Source organism: Coffea arabica, chromosome 4c, assembly GCF_036785885.1.
Source record: "Coffea arabica cultivar ET-39 chromosome 4c, Coffea Arabica ET-39 HiFi, whole genome shotgun sequence".
Lineage (NCBI taxonomy): Eukaryota > Viridiplantae > Streptophyta > Magnoliopsida > Gentianales > Rubiaceae > Coffea > Coffea arabica.
In genome coordinates this window covers 29,622,350-29,643,088 of record NC_092316.1, presented here as the reverse complement: position 1 = coordinate 29,643,088, position 20,739 = coordinate 29,622,350, and the positions used below count along the sequence as shown (strand labels likewise).

Genomic DNA, 20,739 nt, shown 5'->3' with positions numbered 1-20,739 from the left:
AACGTGATGAACTGGATGAACTGACGAAAACGGAACACTGGAAATTTCCTAAAATAGTGAGGGTATTTTGATCTTTTCATGGGCTACGTTGCTCCGATTGAGCTGAAATTTTGCAGGCACCTCTAAAATGTCATTCCCTACAACTTTCATGTTTTAAGCCAAGGCCAATTCGGCCTCTAACATAGGGCAATAAAAACAGGCAGAACCTAGTGACAATTTTCCAGAAATCTGAAATCTTTTGGTTTCAATGATAACTTTCTTAATTTCTTACTCCACTTGCTACCAAAACCCCCTATATAACCTTGGATACAACATATATTCATCATACATCAAGTTTAGGCAGAAATTTATTAAACCCTAACTCATGTAACAAAAGGAAAAATTACCCAAAACATGATAACAACCGTAATTCATCACAATCTTGAGATGCTAAGCTAATTTAAACAAGATTAAGAGTAAAAATTGGGGAAATCATCATCCTTACTTTGCTTAGTGTCTACCAAGAGCAACCCTAGCCTTCCCCTTCAAAATTTCACCAATAGCTCACTCAATAAACACTCAAGGGTGCCTTTAATCGGTTTAGTTTCTTTGTTTCCTCACTTTGTGACTTGATTCAAGAAGAAATTGAGAAGCTTTTTTCTTGTTTTTGCTCTCTCTCTCTCTCTGATCTTCAGTAGAAATAATGAGGAAGAATGGTGCAATTTTGGGGAGAAGAAGGTTGGACAATGTCTTGGTCAATGGCCTCTAATGGTGTGACACTTGTCACAACCCTTACCAAGTAAAATTTCCTTTTCTTTTCTTGTATTTTCAGCCTCTAATTTCGGTCAAGTTTAGCTGGAATTTAGGAGATATTTTGCTCAAATATTAATGAGCTCATGTGGTAAGAAAGTGGTGGTCAAGTGGTGCGTTCAAACGGTAGTGCGCGGGACCCGCCGGTTCGCGCTGTTTTTCTTAAAAATACACGTACTAGGGTTTTTACTTCCCATTCACTAACCTTATCTCATTGCTCCTAATCACATATTATTTCTCACTTAAAAGTCACTTTTAATCACCAAATTTAATGCTTACTCTGTACCGAAAATTCATCCGGCGGAAAATCGCGAAAACCCTAATTTTGCACTAGTCTTGAAACCAAAAGTGAAACCCTACTTTCTAGGTTTATTTGCACTTATTGGGGAATGGTTGGGTAGTAGGGCTATAATAAATGATTTCTAAATAAAAAGGCATTTTGGAGAAAAATATAAGAAATTTGTGAGTCCTCACAGTTTACATGGTATTTTTCTTACTTGTATTTTGCTAAATGGTTTAAACTATGCCATGAGATAGATGGATATATTCAATGATGCACTGGAATGTTTCTATTTTCATGCTTAATAGTTGCTATTAATTCATTTTCTATCTTCTGTTGCAGCTTCTAGAAATAGCTCAAGTTCCTGATGAACATGTGAGATTCAATTTCTTCTGGTTTCTTTACCTTTTAGCGAAATGCTTTTAACTGATGGCATACTGCATGCAATCTTGTGCAATTTAAACATTGTTTCTTTAAATAACTATTTCTACATAAGAAGGTCCCAGGATTGATGTATGTAGGGGTATAAGCACGTTACATATAACCAGTTAGGTTAATCAGTATGGTTGTTTACTTAATGTGGAGTTAGATCCATCGACCTATTTAGGCAACTAAACAAGGGTATCTAGAATTAGCCCATTCTTGATGTAACATCTTTTTCTTGGGTTACACAATTTCATAGGCATCATTTTGATATTAAAGGATTATGCTGCTCCTCTTTTTTTACAGGTGAATGAATTCAAGTTGATAGGGAAGTTCAAAATTTTCAATCCCAACAACTTGTAAGTGTTATGCTTCTCATTTGAAGCTAAAATATTATTTGCTTCAAGCACTGTGGGCAATGCTTCCTTCATGGAAAATGCAATGGAATGATATATTTCTGCTATCATATAGATGGGTGAACTTGAAAGCAATCAAAAGACTTGTACAAGAAAGTGCACTGAAGATGGAGATTATTCCAAATCCAAAGGTTCTATTTCTTAACTATCCATTCTGCATTCTGCCAATGTATTTGTCCTTCTATTTAATTTTGTCTAATTAATAGGAAGTAGATGGGGTGAAAGTTCTTCAACTTGAAACTGCTACTGGCGCTACAATAAGGATACATTAACCTTATCTCTTGATATTCATTTAAACATCTTTATTTTCCATTTCTTTCCATTTAGGTTTATCAATATGGCATTTCACATTCAGTCTCCTCTCTACCAACAACCAAAGGTAAGAAGTAAAATCATTTACTTTCAGCCCCCACCCCCAATCAGTTCTTTGATCATGCTATTGAATTCTGTTTTGAATACTATATGAATTGCTATTTATTCATGCATTTAACCTTTACAGTCCGACCTGTACACTTTGTCTGATGACGGCTATGTGGTCTGCAACAAGGCTAGGAAAAATCCAACTAACCCAACTATGAATTGGGACATGAATTTAAGAAGGTTGAGATTTTAGCCCCCTATCTTTCTCCACAGGTTGAATTGTTTATATAGCTAATTGTTTTTTCACTTTTTTAGGTAGGCAACTTCTTAAGTCGTATCAAGTTTATTCCCAGTATTGTTGAACTAGACAACCTAAAGATGAGTGGTGATGGTGGTTTGGATCTGGTATCACCCTGAAGGTAATACAAACTAACTACTTGTCTCCCTATTACTCTGTTTCCCTGTTACCTTGTTTCTGAAGCTTTATGGATGTATCTGTTCCTTGAAGATTTTCTTGTGATGTGGCAATTTGTGGTTGTACAGTGATTTGTTATTTCTTATTTAGTGTCCAAATGGCATACGCATTAATTTCTTCTTTTCTTTTTTTTTCCCCTTGTTTTAAGGGGAAAGTGACAATAACTGCAAAACCTGGAACCAAATTAGAAATTCCAGACAAAGTTGTAATTGCTGATAGGGTAATATATGCAGCCGACTGCCGTAAAAATTTGGTTCACCGATTCAAAAAAAAAATTGGTTCATGCTGCATAGCAATTTGGCTTTACATTCTCTATCTATTGCCAGGTTATAAATGGCCGTGAGGATATTTAAGAGGTCTAATTCTCTGGAAGTGATGCATAGTTTTGCCATTTTTAACGTTGAAAGAAATATTTGTTTCCATTTGTTTTCTTTGTGCAATTTTTTTTAAAGAGAAGGTACTGAAAATTTGAAAAGTGATTGACTACTTTTGAACTATTTAAAAAGATTATTTGAGAGATATTTGGTGAATTATGGTCCATAAGAAAGAATAATTGGCACTGAGAATATTTCAAGCAATAAAAGATGAAATCCCTTCAAAAGTTGTATAATTGAAATTACATTGTTGATGTTAAGTTCCAAATTTTGAACTTTAAGTATCATTAACTCCAAACTTCATATTTATAGGGTGAACTGGTGGTTTAAGAAGAATTATTCTCAATTTCGCAGAATGACGTTGGATGTTAATGTAGGAAAAATTTAATCTGATTGAAAAATTCTTTTGTAATAATCCATTGTTCATTCTCTTCTGCTTGTTATACATGTACTTAACCGAAATCGTCATTTGGTTTTTTGTAGGACTGGTTCCAAAACTGAGCTTGCTCCAGTTTCAGTTTCAACAGGTTCTCGCACTGATGCAATACCATATTCTGGGAAATATGATGGGGTAGTTGGCATGTTGGGTACAATAGAAGCCATCAACGTTCTAAAGCGGTATGTTGGCTAAATTGGCTTGACTGACTCTTGTTAGCCCTCTTGAATTCTTAAATTGTACCATGGCCCAAAATTCAAGGTTGCAGTTGTTTGCTGGTTTGCTTTACCTAAATTTTTCGCTTGTTCGATGGTAGGTAATTTTTTTATGGAGTTGGAATCTTAGAGAATTGCCTTTCCCCCCTACTCCTTTATGTGTTTCTTGGATCCTTGCTTTACTAATGCTGCTATGCAATGGTCTTAATGCTAATTTTTTCATCTTTTTTCCTTGTATGCTTTGTTCTTTCCCTTATGCTAAATATCTGGCTGTGATTGTTTGCTGCTTTTTGATGTTTTATCTTTTCTGGAGTTTTGTTTGATTTCTTTTGGATTTTTCATAAGAGATGTTAAAAAGTAGGAACAAGTTTTTGGATACAAATCTGGAGAAAGTTTGTGGAGCTTCCCACACATTCATTTGGCAACCAAGATACACGTGATGCTTTGTCTGCAGCAATCCACCATGAGAACAAAGCTGTCATGTACCACTGCAAATATCCGCTTTTAAGGTTTATTGATGACTTCATTTTCATGTCAACGTCAAAGAAACAGGCCTCTTTGTTCTTCTCCCGGTTGCAAGGAGGATTTCATGGATACAACTGCTATATGAATAAAGGGAAATTTGGTGTAAATTTTGATATGGATCATGTATCAGGATTCAGGTCAAATATACTCTATATGGGTTAACTCTATGGTTGACCATAGAGTAAATTTTGAAATGAAGCTTATGGATTTGAAGCTCAAGATAAGATAGCTGATTTGGATTCCTATTTTCGTGAAACAATTTTGCCTCCTACTTATTCATGTATATTTATATTTAGCTGTGTACACAAATTAACTGACAAACATTTTTGTTCCATGAATCCATATGTCTAAGTGGGCATATTTTCTGTTTATCCCAACGCGCGCAGCGCGTTTTGTGCCTCCTAGTAGATGAGATAAATTACCAAATCAAGAACTCTGTATAGAAGATACCTCAAATTCAAGCAAAAAGCCAGTAACAGGTAAAATATGACTTGAACGATTGTATATAGGAAGCCAATAATGAAAAACAACAACCAAGCAACTTAATGGACATCAAATGAAACAAAGGCACAGCACCTGCGGTCCAGGATACCCTCCGACTGGCCATCCAATAGGCCATTTAACTTCCTTCTGCAGCAAGGTGTACTCTTGCTCGATTCCATGCCTGCATAGAGACTAGCTTTATAATGTGAGTCAACAATGTCATGATAAGCCTTGTCAGCTCCAGCCCTGCAATAGTATGGTCCCTGTGAGTTAGATGAGATAAATTACCAAATCAAGAACTCTGTATAGAAGATACCTCAAATTCAAGCAAAAAGCCAGTAACAGGTAAAATATGACTTGAACGATTGTATATAGGAAGCCAACAATGAATAACAACCACCAAGCAACTTAATGGATATCAAATGAAACAAAGACAGCACCTGCGGTCCAGGATACCCTCCGACTGGCCATCCAATAGGCCAGTTAACTTCCTTCTGCAGCAAGGCGTACTCTTGCTCGATTCCATGCCTGCATAGAGACTAGCTTTATAATGTGAGTCAACAATGTCACGATAAGCCTTGTCAGCTCCAGCACTGCAATAGTATGGTCCCTGTGAGTTAGATGAGATAAATTACCAAATCAAGAACTCGGTATAGAAGATACCTCAAATTCAAGTAAAAAGCCAGTAACAGGTAAAATATGACTTGAACGATTGTATATAGGAAGCCAATAATGAATAACAACAACCAAGCAACTCAATGGACATCAAATGAAACAAAGACACAGCACCTGCGGTCCAGGATACCCTCCGACTAGCCATCCAATAGGCCATTTAACTTCCTTCTGCAGCAAGGTGTACTCTTGCTCAATTCCATGCCTGCATTATTTCATTTGATTAACTTATATGTCTGAACAAAACATTATAAAAAAAATTCGTGAACCGTGATCAGTAAAAGTAAAAAGAGTTAGAACATACCAAGGTTCCTCGGCAACAACTTCAGAACTGCTAAATATGCTTCAGAACTGCTAAATATCTTTGCAGCATTTTGCTTCTCGTTTGTTAGAATAGGTTCCCCAGCAGGACTGTAAGCATCACATATAACTTAGTCATCACGATAAAAAAATTACATTGAAACTTAAAGCAGAATAAGATCGACTAGTCTTAAATCGAGCAACTAGTACTAGATAAAAAGGCCCTCACAAAAATGTTATTGCCCCTCCTGAATGGATCATTAAATATTGCCTGAGGACTATATTTTGGCACCAAATTTAAAAAAAAAAAAAAAAAAAAAGAAACGTATTAGTAAGTCTCTTGCAAATAAAATAAAAAAATAAAAGCGAAAATAAAAAGGACAACAAAAAAGTACTGAAGTATTAAAACAACACAGTTAAAAGAAACAACATATTATAAGACCACTTCCCTATTGACCAGTGCTTGACCAATCATAGTTCCACATGGGAAGCTTAGCAGGATCATTAACTGGTCCAGCTAGAGTCTGATTCACAGAAACAATAAATCAACAACAACATCAGAAGAAGATCAAAAATTACACCCAAAAAGCTTGACTAAACTAATCATTGTTAATCAATACAGGAATTACTCTGGCTTTGCTTCTGACGTACATATTAGATCCACCGATCCTGGGGCTCAATAGTCAAACACCATACAGACATCAAAAGAAAGAGAAACACTCAGTGGGGGAAAAAAAAAAAGAAACAAACAAGTGGGGCAAGACATTGCACTAGGAATACTTGCAAGGTTCCTCAAAGAGCAGGAGGGGAAACCAGATGTTTGTAACAATCTGCAAAGCATGTTTAAACCTGAAAATATTTGACAACTAAGTCATTCATTTAGAATGCACTTCTATGAGCATTCCCACAAGCAGCATTCCACCAAAGCAGATGCTTCCTTCTGTGATTTTTACATTCCCATTTTTTCTGGGCATTCTTAAGAAGGAGGAGAAAGGGATTATACATATATAGGTTGTGTATTAAACAAGCAAAATAAAACACAACCACCAAAATTGCATTTCAAAACAAAACAAATGAAAAAAAGAATATACAGGAGCGACTATATGACTCTTGCTGCTTTCTGAATGCTTGAAGAGTTGATGAATTAAAGGTCTTTCTCAATCGTATGCCTTCTCCCAATCGTCCACTACATCAGATATCTCATTGATCCCTGCTCCTTGTGGTTGTCCAGGCAGAACTGAACTACTTGAACTCGGCTTAACACTGGAAACTAGAGGAGTTCCTGGCTTGTTCCTAGAATCGTCATTCCTGCCAGATGATGTAGACGAACTATTTTCAGAATCTAGAACACTCCATCTGTTTGTGGCAGATATCGGAACTTCATTTCCCTTCCGAATGGATGAGTGCACATCAACAGAATTATCTGACCAGTCCTCAGCACCCCATGAACTCTCCCTCCCATCAGGTTCCTGCATTACAGCTTTCTTCCAAGGATTCGTCTTGAGAGCTGTAACTGCACCACCATCCTTGGATGGTCCCGTTGCTCCCCAAGCATTGGCTGCAGCTGCAGCTGCTACGGCTGTAGCTGATGCTCCACCATGGTGAGGAACTACAACAGCACCATAATACAATGAACCTTGATCCAATCTTCTCATGGCAGTTGCTGCTCGGGCAGGATCACTAAAAACAGCCAAAGCATTCTTGTCATTCAGCCAGACCAGCTCACATTCACCACCAAACCTCAGAACCAATGCGCTAATGTCGGCATCCCTAGGCAAATCAAATAGAGCGACAACAAGCCTGGGATCCATGTCTACCAGAGGATCGAAAACTGGTGGCTGCAACATGTTACTGGCAAGACAGCCCTTCAGACCAAGTATGCGAGCGGGAGCTTTGGACTTTGGTGTGACATGAAGAACAATGAATCTTTTTGGCTCCCAACCAGCAGCATTTACTGAAAGTTTCCATCTTTCGGCTATTAACCTGACAATGTCTCTCTTTTCCTTTGACATTGGGCAAAAGACATGAACTTTAACAGCATTAATTCCACCTCTGCCCCTTCCTAGAACCAGATATTTGCATCTCTCTTCCACAGACAGCACCCATTTAGGTTCCCTACGTAGTAGATCACTGAGCACTTCAGAAACAACAGCATTCTCACCAAAGTGAAGTGCATCCAAGTTTGGAGTTGTAACACCAAAAGCATCAGCAAGCACCTTTTTTCTTTCAGTCTTTGCACATTCATCATCGCACATCAGTTTCCTCTGACCAAGTGGCACCTTTACATTACCTTCAACAGGTTGAAGAGGCGCCGGCAACTTCTGGACTATAGAAGCTTCTAAAACTGTATCGCTGCTATACCCACCACCACTGCCTCCAGCATCACAAGGAACAGTAGCATTTATTCGCCCACAAGAACATGTAATCGAAACAGGAAACTCACATCTTACATCAGGACAGGAACCAGTTGGGTGACAAAGAGCAGTGCATGTATGCCGGCAATCCCTCCTCGGAGCACCACAGGGCTGCCCACAAGAAGCTCTTGAGCCAATACTAGTTCCACTAGGAGTATCACAAGGTGAAGGATGACAAGTTCGAGCACATGCATGCAAACCACACTGCCTCGTCTTACCACAAAGTTTGTTACATCGTATATCCTTTGAACCACAAGGAATGTTCCTCAGGACCACATGTCCACCAATGCACTCTTTTGCTATAGGTATCGTGCAGGGTGGGCAGTCTCCAAGGTGGCAGCTGTGAGTGGATGGATGGCCACAAGGCTGAGGAACTGAGCAGGGATACTGACAAGAAGGAGGAGGTGTACCACAAGGCAGTGGAGGAGGAATTGATGTCCTTCCACAAGTGCAAGTCAAGTCGGTGAAAATTGTATCTAGGCAGGGAGGACAATGGCCACTGTGACAGAATGAGTGGCAGGAATGCTGCCTGCACCTTAACTTCTTACCACATGGCATTGAGCACAAGTGTGGATCCCAATCACCAGAAAAGGATTTGTTTGGATTTGACAAAGGACAGCACCTCTCGCTGCATCGGTGCCTCCCACAATTTTTCTTCTGCCCACAAGGTCTGTCACAAGTAAAATTTTCATTTTCTGCTGTTGTTCTGTAGCACTCCACAGTCCGAGAAGTCGAACCACAGCGGCATTTTTGAGTAACCAAAACAGGACAAGGTGCACAAACTCCAGTATGACACATCTCTTTACAATGATGAACCCCACAGGGCAGGCTTTTACCACAGGTTTGTGAACATGTTGAAATTGGGTCCAGACAACTCTCTCGATCTTCCTTTAACCTCATTTTACCACAGCAGCATGTTTTAATTTTACTTGGCAACAAGTCACATTCTCCACACGGTCCAGGATGGCATATATCATCACAAAAATGATTCCTGCAGCCCAATTTCTTCTCACAGATAGAACTACAAGAAAAGACACCATCGTCTGCTCTAATTTCTCCTTTCACAACCATGTCTCCACAAAGCACAACCTCAATCTTCTTCTTGCAAAAACATGAGGCATTAACCAGCACGTCACATGGATCACAAGGACCAACATGGCAAGTCCGCTCACAACGATGACGCCCACAATCAAGAAGCTTATCACACCGCTGTCCACATGTAAGAACAGACTTTCGATCAGAGCATCTTGTAGTGATTACTTGCTTCCCACAGGGGCACCACCTTGCCGGAGCAAAAGCTTTACAAGGAGGACAAGGACCAGGATGACATTGCAGGACACATAGATGAGGACAAAGATCCTCCTTTGCCATACCTGAACCAGGAACTTCCTTCTCAAGTGCCTTGCCACAAGGCTCTCCACAAGAATGGGGAGTCAAATACAAATCAGGAGGAGGATCCTGCCTTTTCCCACAAAAACAAACATACCGAATCTCCTTCGAGGACATGAGCTGTACAGCTTGACAACCAGGGCACCTCCAGTTACACCCCTGACCCTTCTCTGCTGACAAGTCGACTGAAGTAGGAGCCCTTGCCCATTTCTTAATACATGCTAAGTGAAAAATAGAATAACAGCTAGAACATGACCAGATTGGTGCAGACCTCCTTACCATATCATAACAAATCATGCACTCCACAGAACCTTTCATCAACTTATCCTGAATTTCTTGGACAAGTAAAGGTAAGTTAAGATCCTTCGACCCTTTTACCTCTCTACTATGATCCCTCTGCTTCTCTTTATCCCGCTCCCTCCTCTGATTCGAATGCTGACGCATAATGCATCTGGCTCCTGAAGTGCTCCTGGTCCTGTTAGCAGGTGGAACTGACCTGCCATTCTGGTCCCCATTGTTTCCATTTCTAATCACATCATCAGCAGCCACCGCAGGGCTGTAATTGGTAGGAGGTATAGCGGCAGTGGTGGGAGTGGGAGCAGCGGTGGTGGCAATGGGAGCCGGACCACGCAGGACCCACTCACGTCGAGCACCTTGAACAGGACTAGTAGTTCTATTCCTTGACCGATTATCTCTTCTGTTGCGCTGTACTGGAAAGCTCATATTCTGATTTGAAGATGTGAAATTCCTAATATCCCTAATTGCCAGACAGTCGAAATTTTAACCACAAGAATCAACCCAACACAACCTTCAACCGCTAATTAATCTGTAGAAAGTAAAACAGAAATCCAACTTTAAAAGAAACAGAACAAGTGACCATTCTGAGAAAGGCGTTCTATGAACAAAACAGTTAATTCAATTCTACAACTAAATTGACAAGAGAAACAAGAAAGGCACAAACTTAATGGCTTATCTTACACTATTAAACGATCAGAAACCGAAAAACCAGACAGAAAGATCCGAAATCAAGCATCACATGTAAATCTCCACATAAAAATGAAAAGTACAGAGCATTCGATCGTTGAAAATGCTGAAGCAGGAACAGATAAGTACCTGACGAAGAACGGTCGACGATAATTCAGGCAAAAAATGGAACCCCAAAAAATGTTACTTCAGATTATTCGTTAAGTATAAACCAGACCCAAGTAGGTTCTTGCGATTTTTTCTTTTTATTGTGCCACAATGTTCTCTCTTTGACAGAGAGGAAGGAGAATCGAAGGGAGAGGGATGCAGAACTGGGAGGATTTATAGGGGGAAGAGGGAGGGGAAAATCAAGAAAATCTGGCTTGGAGGCCAAGGCGGTAAGATTGGACAGTTGCCAGAAGTTTGAGGTGGCAAATGGTAATATAAGCAAATTGTGAGTCGGTCAATGAACCGTAGGATTAGGCTACTGATCTCGTTGTGTACGGTATGCGTGGGGCTCAAACCATACCTTTATCATTTTCAATGTCAAAGTGTATATTAACCTATAAACGTATAATCTTAAGTTTTTTTTTTTTTTTTGGGAAAAGTTGGTTCAAAAACCATCGTATGCTATGACTGAAAACCACCGAGTTTGAACATTTAGATAATATCAAAATGTATATTAAAGTATATTCTTATCCTCGTACTATATAAGAATGAGTTGTGATTTTGAATTTCAACCGCATGGATAGGGGCATTTTGGGGATGTGAATTGATGTGCAGTTTTTATAAACATTTTGGTACAACTGATAGCAGCATGTTTTTGGATATGTTTACGGAAATGTCCTCATATTTATACATTTAAAACTTTTATTTATAGAGATATTTGGGTAATTTTGAAATGTGGAATTATTTTACAAACTTTTTGCATTGAGTACAACTCATATAAGTTTATGTGTTGGTATAATTACTGAAATGATGTTATAAATGTAGACACCAAAATTTTTCCATTTTTATTTTCTTCATTTTATTCCTATTTTTGTTCATTTTAGTTAAATTTTTATTTATTTTTATTTATTCTGTTTCATTTCTATTTCTTGAGAAAAATCTTCTTTTAGAAAAATCGAGAAAAACAAAGAAAAAAAGAGAAGAAAAAAAGAAAACAAAAGAGGAAAATTGCAGTTTAAGGAAAAAAAAAACCGAGGAGTTGCACGCCGTTCATGGCTTCGTACCAGAAGGCATGGTACCAAGTTTTTGCAGCTAGCATTTGGAGCCACTCATTTTTGCAATTTTTTTCTTTCCTTATAAGCCCCCCAAGGGACCAGATCATCTTCCAATTCTTATCCAAAATCTGCTATCTAATGGCTTCAAATCATCCCCAAAAATCTGTTTCATCACACCCATTGACATTAGGGTTGGAGAGAGCTTTGATTCCATATAAATAGATAAAAACGGGGTCTAAGAAAGAGATAACAAAAGAAACAAGAGGGGAAGCGGTGGAACAAGAAAAAGAGAGAAAGCAGGGAGAGAAAAGGAGAAAAAAAAGTGCAGAAATTTTTCTGGAAAAACTTGAGCCAGGGTTGTGAAGATCCAACTTTTCCTTAGGGCGAATCCTAGAGTTACGGCGGGTTGCTTGCCTAACTTTCATCAGGATTTGATACAAGTCAAGATTTATAACTTAGAACTAAACAACCAGTAAGAAAATTAATATAAAGAAAAGTCGCTTCCTTCAATAGTCATCAAATTCTACATTACAATATTTCCAAAAGTTACATCAAATTTCCCCAAAATACAACCATCAAAAGTTGACTAAATCATTTACATCCACAATTGGACCAAAAGAAAATCAAAGCCAGCTTCTCCAAAACCTTTCCACTTCAAGTTCCTTCTAAGGAAAACAAACTACAGGAGTAAGCTAACGCTCAGTGAGGCCAAGAAAAGCAGGCAAACAAATAAATACAACTAGCATTAAAGCTTATACAAGAAGGCATCCATAATATTCATGTAACTCACAAAGGAAAACAAAACACAATCAATAAGGATACGGGAGCTCTCAGGAGCTAAATCCTCATTTGCTTTGCCAAGGTTTGATCCAACACTTCCAAGTGGTGACACTCCGTCAACCGAGTAAATACACAAGTTTGTAAAACCCCACTTACTTTCTCTATTCACCATTTCATCCTCTCGGATCCGGAATCAAACACACACGAAATGGCAATATTACTCGAGTATGTCAAGCAAGATCTCAAAAGATCAAGCTATATAATTTTCCATGATTCACCAAGCTTCTCGACCAAGCCCATGCCGGCTTGAGTTACAAGGTTAGTCAATGGAATTTGGGCTTCCCCACAAGTACAAGTGCAAGTCGATGAGATTTTTCTCAAATCGACACCAAGTCATGCACAAGCACGAATATGATTATCAAGTACGAGCAAGTCATTTATCAAGTCAAGCAAGAGAAAACAAGTGCGATAAAATACATACTCATCTCGATAAGTCCAATTCACATATTCAACAAGAAGTAGTTCAAATATTATACAACACGTCATGCACTTGACACTCACCAATTTCAAAAGCAAGTGAGTAAGAAATTCCTTTAAAGTTCCTCGCCGAGATTCCTTTCTAAACCCTTTTGAGCACCTGAAGAAATATTAACCAACCATCACTCACGGATACCCTAGGTCATTGAGCATACAAAGAAGAAAGTTCGTTTGCTTAGAACTAGGACAACGCATCAAAAGAGTTTTATTCCATTGAAACCCGAGATTCCCAAATGAAGGTTTAAAGTCACAAAAGAACTTGTATCATCCATGAAATCAAGTTTGAAATGAACTATCAATTTTAAAAGGAACTTCCAAGTTCATAAAAGTTCATTTTGTTGGAAATCAAAAATTTCCAGCTTTACGCGACAACACTTGAAAATTCATATCTTGAGTTCAGTAAGTCCAAAAACTAGAAAATTTATACCGTTGGAAACTAAATTCAAAGTACTAAAACTTTCCAGAAGATACTTTCTCTGATTCAAATTAGAAGGCATTCAAATCTCAGCTCAAACTTACTGTTTTATTAAAATAGGGCAGAAACAGTCTTGATTTTTCAATAAAATTTGAAAATTTGGCAAAATTCACAGGAATTGAATTAGCCTCTGAAATTATAACACAGCAAGAACTTCAAGTCAAGTTTCAAACACAACAAACGGAACTGAGTTTGGATTCTCCAACACCAAGATACAATAGTTTAAGAAAACTGGTTTTCGCAACTTGTTCCGCGATTTTCAGTCACAAAGTTTCGACACAGTTTTGAAATCAGGTCATAACTAACTCTACACAAGTCCAAATTGGGAATGGTTTATGGCGTTGAAAACTAGATTCAAAATTTTATAAATCATCAGAAGAAATAATGTTCAAATTCTTTTCATAAGAGGGATGAAATTGAGCCACAAGATGCAGCTGTATGATTTTCTCGGGTAAATAGGTGAAGTAAATCAGTCCACTTTGCCAGTTCGCTACGACTCACTCAAAACGAATTAGCAGGGGGAATTTTATACCATTGGAAAGCTCTTGTGTGTAGTTTCAAATGCTGTAAACGGTACTTGATTTGAACTTTTGTACAAAGATTTATGTGCAATCAAAGAGCCCCTGGTCGGTTGACCTGGCTACTTTTCCAGTTTTCTTTCTTTCTTCAAAACTCAAGTTTTATCCAACCAATTGAAATGATTTTTGAAAGATAATTTTTACACACACAATACAACATATAACAAGCATTTTAGCAGCCATTTGAGCAGCAAAATTTTAAATCAAATCAAGGGAACAAGACAGCAAATTTCGATCAGCCCCTCCCCTTAAATTCTTCAAGATTTCTCTCCACAACCAAGCCAATATAAAGCCATACTTCACAAGAACAACAACCAACAAGCAATAACCCTCAAGTCCACTATCTAAAAGGCCACCTCAAGACCACTACCTAAGATATAAAGCAAGAAACAAGGGTTTCCTCAAGTCCTCTAGTTTAGGTTTTTGGTTAGGGTTTTCAAACCCATGTAAATCAACCACTAACCATTACTAATCCTTGTAAATTTAAAAAATAAAAAAAAAGATGGGCTTGTTACCTCTTCAAGCTTCTTGAACGCTAGTTGAAGGCAAGATTTTTCACTAGCACTCCACCAAAAACCACCACAAGATAGCACCTTTTCTCTAGGTAAAGCAATATCCAAAGGTCTTGAGGGTTGGGTGTTGATCTTTAAGCAAGATCAAGAGCAAAAGATGAAACTTTTTTCTTCCTCCTTTTGAGCTCCCAATTTTCGACCAAGAGAGAGAGAAAGTGAGGGAGTTGGAGTGTTTGATTTATGGTGAAAAGGTTGGAAGAAAATTAGCCTTTTGTTTGGTGAAAAAAAGTCAACTTCGAATAGTGGTATAATAGTGCTATGCACTACCAATTTCCCTCTTGTTTGTAACACTTAAATACTAATCATCCAAGGTAGTTCCTCTAGTATTACAAATATTTATACTTACTAGTCTAAAATTAATTTTTCAAATCTCCGATTAGTCACACCGTTGCGACTTTTGAAAAAATTTGATGTGTAAATGATAAAAGTATAATTTAAGTAAAATTCATTCTAATATAATAAAATTAAAAAACACCAATGCAAATAATTTTTTAAAATAAGCTAAATTAAGAATAAATAAATAAAAAAATGAGTCCTCACAAGGGTTGAGCAGGAAACCCGGTTCAGAGGCCATTTTCTTCTTCATTTCGACTTCTTTTTTCATCAATTTTTTTCCATACCCTATAGACGTAGGAGAAGAACTTTTATGTTGAAGGTTTTGTGAGAATACAACTTTAAAACTACCAAATTTGACGTCAAATTTGGGAGAAAACCAACCCTGGTATCCGAAATTCTTGGAGTTTGAAATCAAATTTGCAGCCGCAAAGTCCGTTCGTTTTGATTCATTTTTGATCGATATATCTAGGTAGATGTTCCTAAACTTCGGCCCCTTTATTTGTTTTGTTGGAATGCAGTTTTGTGGGATTTCCTTGCTGTTGGGTTTGCTCCGTCTCTCTACCATGTTTTCTAGATGATTTTCTTGCTGAACATTTCCTTTTTTGTTTGTGAATCTTGGGTTTTGAGCCATGGATCTTGTGTTGCTGCGTTGTTTCTTGTTGGGTTGAGGTTCCTGTTGTGTTTTAGCTGATGAATCCATGGGTTTTGCTAGAGTTCATGGCTGTTTTTCCTACATTGAATAAGCTTCTGAAGTTGCAGAAGAAGATAGGTTCGAACAACTTTGCATGAAGGTTCAAAAAATTACATTTTGACCCCTAACTTTTGCATAATTATATTCTGGCCCCAAATTTCTACAAACCATTTTGATCCCTTTTAAGTTTTAATCATCTTTTGCATATTTTAATCATTAGTGTGTTTGGACAGTCGGTTATTTCCCCAAATATATTTGCTTACATCACCATTACAATTTCCAATACAGTTTTTTATCTTCCCAATTGCCTTTTTATCTCACATACATCACATCACAAAAAGTACTACAGTAAAAATATCTCAAATAACCCACTATCCAAACACACTACATGTTTTTAGGCAGATTAATTTCGATTTTTAGGACATAATTAGGGTTAAATAATTTTTAATAGATTTATTATCTGGTTGAGTTTAGTAAGTGGTTTAAGGATTTGGGTAATGATATTTGGTTAGGTCTTGAAAGTGGGTCTTGGTTTATTTCTTTTGGGTTTTTGACTTGGGTTTTGGAATTGAATCCCATACATTATTGTTTGGGTTTGATTGATAAAAAGATAGACTAGTCTGCATTTTTCCTTAAAGGCTTTCGGTCGGACTTGGGAGGCAGGACCCAACGTTTTTTCGTTGGACCAGTAGATAGATTGGTCTGTCCGTTTTTCTTGATCCTCTGATGGGCCAAAGCAGTCTTGGCCCAGAGAAATAAATAAAAAGGCCTGTTGCATTTTAGTCACTCAAGTTTTAATTAATTTTACTATGGCCCTAAAAGATTAAATTTCTTTCAATTAGGTCCCTACTTTAATTGTATTCAGGTCCCTAAACTTTATCTTTCTTTAATTTTGACCCTTAAATTTTGTAATAATTATGATTTGATCTCAAAAACTTTCTCAATTTTTGCAATTAGGTCCCTAATAGTTTTTGTGATGACCCAGAAAATTATTTTTCTCACCTCCCAACTATTTGCATTTTTATTTAAATTATATTTTTACAAAGTTTACATTCATTTAGTGATTTACTTGTTAATTGATAAATGAGTTTCTTTTACTTGCTTATTTTAACCTTCGAATGATTAATTTATTGAAAATATTTTTATATTATGTGATTTTTCCAAATTTTTTATTTTCTCATCTATTAAAATGCCATTTTTCAATTTAGTTGAATTTTTATTATTAATTGCCCGATTATTATTTGACCAGCATTAAGTGTGAAACTTTGGAGTGGTGACGCGGAATTTAGTCTTAAGATGAAATTTAAAGCATCTAGAGACTTTGAAGAAATAGAAAAATAATAGGATAATGTTGATTAAGGAAAATCTAGTTAAGGATAAGGTGTCGCATGAGAATGCGATACACAAGCGAGTAGGTGAGGTGGTCCACCTACCACACTTTAAAGGAAGAAACTAGACTTGAGAGTTCATTCTCTTTCCTTCCCCATTTTGTTCTTGAAGATCACTTGGGAAAACCATCAACCACCACAATTTCTCTTCTCCTTCTTTTTCTTTTCTTGTAGAGCCAAGAGAGGGAGTTCAAGAGAGCGAGAGAGAGAGAGCGGGAGAGAGAGAGAGAGAGCGAGAAAGAGAATAGCCAAGAGGGAAGGGACACCATCCATCTTGTTTCTTGAAGATTTGTGGAAGAAATCATCAAGCAACTTAAAAGATTTGACCTTTCTTAAGGAAATTTGAAGAGGTGAATCTTGGAAGGAAGTTTTGAGCTTAAATCACACTAGTTCAAGTAAGATCTTGAGGTAAGAATAAAAAATCACCCTTAATCTTTAATTTCTAGCCATGAAAATATTAGATTCACTTGATTTAAGTAAGATCTATGGTAGATCTAATAAATTTCTTGAAGCTATACCACTAGATGTTCTAGTGGTTAAAATACTAGCATAACTCTTGATTTGATTGGTTAGATTTACTTGAAAATTTTCCATTAATAACCAAGGGTTAATGATTGATGAAATCCTTGAGGATTTGAGTTATATTTCTAGTGATTTGTTGGTGAAATTGGAACTCTTGATTTGATTGGTTAGATTTACTTGAAAAATTTCCATTGATAACCAAGGGTTAATGATTGATGAAATCCTTGAGAATTTGAGTTATATTTCTAGTGATTTGTTGGTAAAAATGGAAGAAATCTCTATGTCCACCAAGTGTTTGATCTTTTGTTTAGGGTTGTTTATGTGCAAATTTTCATGATTTTTCTTGCTAAGAATCTCAGTATATATTGTTTGATGTGTTCATGGATTTGTTAGGGGAAAAGTGGGAAGATTTGATGGAGAAATATTCGGAAAATTCTTGTGGGAAAAATTCTGCCTTTGCTGCCCAAAACAGGGGAAGATATTCCAACCTCGATTTTCATTTTTTCTTAATAATTTTGGGTAAGTTCTTGTTCAAGAAACTTTTTAAAATATCACTCTTTACTTGTATGTTGAATTTGAACCAAAACTATAAATTTCTCCCTTGTTTTCTTGTTGGAAAGTTTGCAAAATGAACTGAAACTCAAAGAGCATTTTCAGTCAATTTGTTAGATTTTCTGGTATTAATTGAAAATGAATTAGAGTCTAAATTTTATACCGTTGGAAAGCTCTTTGAGTCTAGTTTCAAACACAACTAACGGTATTTTATTTCGATTTTTTTACATTGAGTTATAGCCGTTTTCCCGAAACTACTCAAATGCCCTGATATGACGCGACAGTTTTCTTCTGCCTCTGTGATTGCTATTTTTGCCACGAAAATGCATGAACTGGATTTCAATGTCTTCATAAGAACTGTAGATCTATGTCTTAGCTTTGAAACGCCATAAAATTCATCTCATTTCAATAAGTGTACCTCCAATTATGATCAAAATGCCAAGAGGTGTCAAAACTGTCACTTTGATTTTTTTTTTCCTTTACACTCTTTCCTTCACTTTTCTTGGTTTAATTTAACATTTTTCACTCCATATTATGCCTGAACCATTGATCTAACATATACATGGATTTTCCCTTTGAATTGAACTTGAAAATTATTCTAGATACATATTATTTTCATAACTCGAGTTTACATGTCGAGTTCAAGTGAATTTGGTTTAGTTTTGCGAATTATTGAGGCGAAACTTATTATCTTTCTTTACGTGTTTATAGGAGTGATTGAAGCCGGTGTTACAGTTCCTAACTTGGATTCAGAACTTTGATTTATTGGTGAGTTTCCATGCATATTATCTGACTTGAATTTGCAAATGTGACATAGATGTGAACTTGATATTGTGACTGAGATGTATAGTGTTTTGAATTGTTGAAGTGTTGTGATGTCGTTTGGGTTGTTATCCCATCGACAAACGACGATCAGTGATTGAGTGTGCATGTTAATTCTTGGAAATTCCTGAATCCTATAGGTAAGTCTGTCGATTCGACTCAGTCATGGGACTTGATCGAGGAGATTTGAAGAGCCATAGGAGAGTGTTATATATTCACTGGACTTGGCGTATGGACTTGTTCCTTGTGAAGTGAAAACTATGGTATGCTTGAACAATGCCCATTTTAAGTGTATTGGAGTGCTGGTCCGGTAGGGGGAGTCGTTGGAAGGAGAATGAAGTAAGTGGAGTTCTACATAGTGATAAAACTTGAAAGTCGATGGAATGTCTACTATGTGAAATAAGATCAAGATTCGTGAAAATTGGCTCCTGAGAGCCACCCGTATCCTACCTCTTGATATTGTTAATCGCTTGATTTATTTGATTTGACTTGTGAACTTGAAGTGTAATTTGAGCTGCTCTATGTGACTGTATGCCTTTTTGGAACTCCTCTTTCTTTTTCAGCTTGATTCATTACATAAAATGCGGCACAACTCCAAGGTGATTTTGAGGGTGTTATTAATCCTTTATCCATTAATATTTTTATCTCTTTTTTACAAAATTCTAATAAATCAGAATTCATTTGTATTGGTCTAGCTTTTGTTGGAATATTCTTTTCATTAAAATCTTTTTCATATGGTAATTCTATTATATGTTGTTTTCTATCCCAAAAAGCATTAGGAATATCTGCACAAATTTCTTCTTGTAATAACTCTTCTAATTCTGATATTCTTTTTTGTATTTTAATGTCTTTTAATTGTTCTTCAATTTTTAAATAAGTCTTTTCTTCTTTAATATAGCTTATATGTTGTTGTACTTTAGTAATAGTATTTATTGTTTTATAAATAGAAGATGTTTGTAAAGTCTGTAATTCTCTCTGTTTTATTGGAGTTAAGAACTTAAAAGTAATAATTTTTCCCATTATATTTATTGAAATTCCTTCATGACTTACTAAAAATGGATAAATTTGAATTAAAAAAGGTGTTCCTAATATTATATCATGATTTATATTTTTTACAATTATGAAATTATGTTTAATACAATATTCATTGTTACATATTGATCCTTTTGTAAATTTATATTTTACTTGTAAATTTTCTCCATTTGCTGCCATTAATGTTTCTTTTGTCCTTTCACAATATTTAGTAGGGATTATTCCTTCTTTAATGCAACTTGCATCAACTCCACTATCTATTAGAGCTACATAGGTTTCTTTGAAGTCTTCCACTGTAATGGTTACTAAAGCAAACCATTTTTGAAATGTCATTTTTTCTATAGTATTTAAATATTGAGCTTCTTCTACTGGTTTTTCTGATATTAATATTTCTTCTGTTTTAGAATTAGAGGTTGAGGGCTGATTATTTATTAATGCTATTTTTGCTTCTATTTCTAAATCTTTTGTTTTTAATTCTATAATTTCTTGTTGTAATTGTTTTACTTGTATCTTTAGATTATTAATTTCTAATTGAAGATCTTTAGTAGTTTCTTTCTTCATCATATTTATATTTGGATATTTGTCTATTAGTTTGGAAATGCTAAAAGGTTCTATTATCCTTGGCATTTTATCTTCTTGAATGATTAAGCTTTTTAATCTTTCTAAATATTCTTTTTTAGCTATTGGATCATTAATTTTTTCTATAATATCTAATAA

General features: G+C 36.3%; 1 protein-coding gene and 3 long non-coding RNA genes across 4 annotated transcripts; 2 read left to right on the top strand and 2 right to left on the bottom strand.

Moving 5' to 3' along the window:
• The first annotated feature begins 1,370 nt into the window (after nucleotides 1–1,370).
• Nucleotides 1,371–2,283, top strand: LOC113724368 (uncharacterized). The gene is made up of 4 exons (XR_011812783.1): nucleotides 1,371–1,444; nucleotides 1,799–1,851; nucleotides 1,964–2,039; nucleotides 2,115–2,283. It is a non-coding gene; the product is annotated as an uncharacterized lncRNA (long non-coding RNA).
• Nucleotides 2,284–2,639: 356 nt separating this feature from the next.
• LOC113727324 (uncharacterized) lies at nucleotides 2,640–4,564 on the top strand. Its single transcript, XR_003457783.2, has 3 exons — nucleotides 2,640–2,687; nucleotides 3,601–3,735; nucleotides 4,130–4,564. It is a non-coding gene; the product is annotated as an uncharacterized lncRNA (long non-coding RNA).
• A 147-nt stretch (nucleotides 4,565–4,711) lies between these two features.
• On the bottom strand, nucleotides 4,712–6,365 carry LOC113724367 (uncharacterized). The gene is made up of 5 exons (XR_011813161.1): nucleotides 5,978–6,365; nucleotides 5,753–5,859; nucleotides 5,566–5,653; nucleotides 5,217–5,386; nucleotides 4,712–5,022 (listed from the first exon to the last, which is right to left on the bottom strand). It is a non-coding gene; the product is annotated as an uncharacterized lncRNA (long non-coding RNA).
• Nucleotides 6,366–6,606: 241 nt separating this feature from the next.
• Nucleotides 6,607–10,996, bottom strand: LOC113727323 (NF-X1-type zinc finger protein NFXL1). The gene is made up of 2 exons (XM_027251421.2): nucleotides 10,665–10,996; nucleotides 6,607–10,377 (listed from the first exon to the last, which is right to left on the bottom strand). The coding sequence occupies exon 2, from the start codon at nucleotides 10,272–10,274 to the stop codon at nucleotides 6,906–6,908; it is 3,369 nt and encodes a 1,122-aa protein (XP_027107222.1). The 5' UTR covers nucleotides 10,275–10,377; nucleotides 10,665–10,996; the 3' UTR covers nucleotides 6,607–6,905.
• Between the last annotated feature and the right edge of the window lie 9,743 nt (nucleotides 10,997–20,739).

Excerpts from the sequence above, each read along its gene's own strand:
- LOC113727323 (XM_027251421.2), bottom strand. The coding sequence starts at position 10,274 with ATGAGCTTTCCAGTACAGCGCAACAGAAGAGATAATCGGTCAAGGAAT.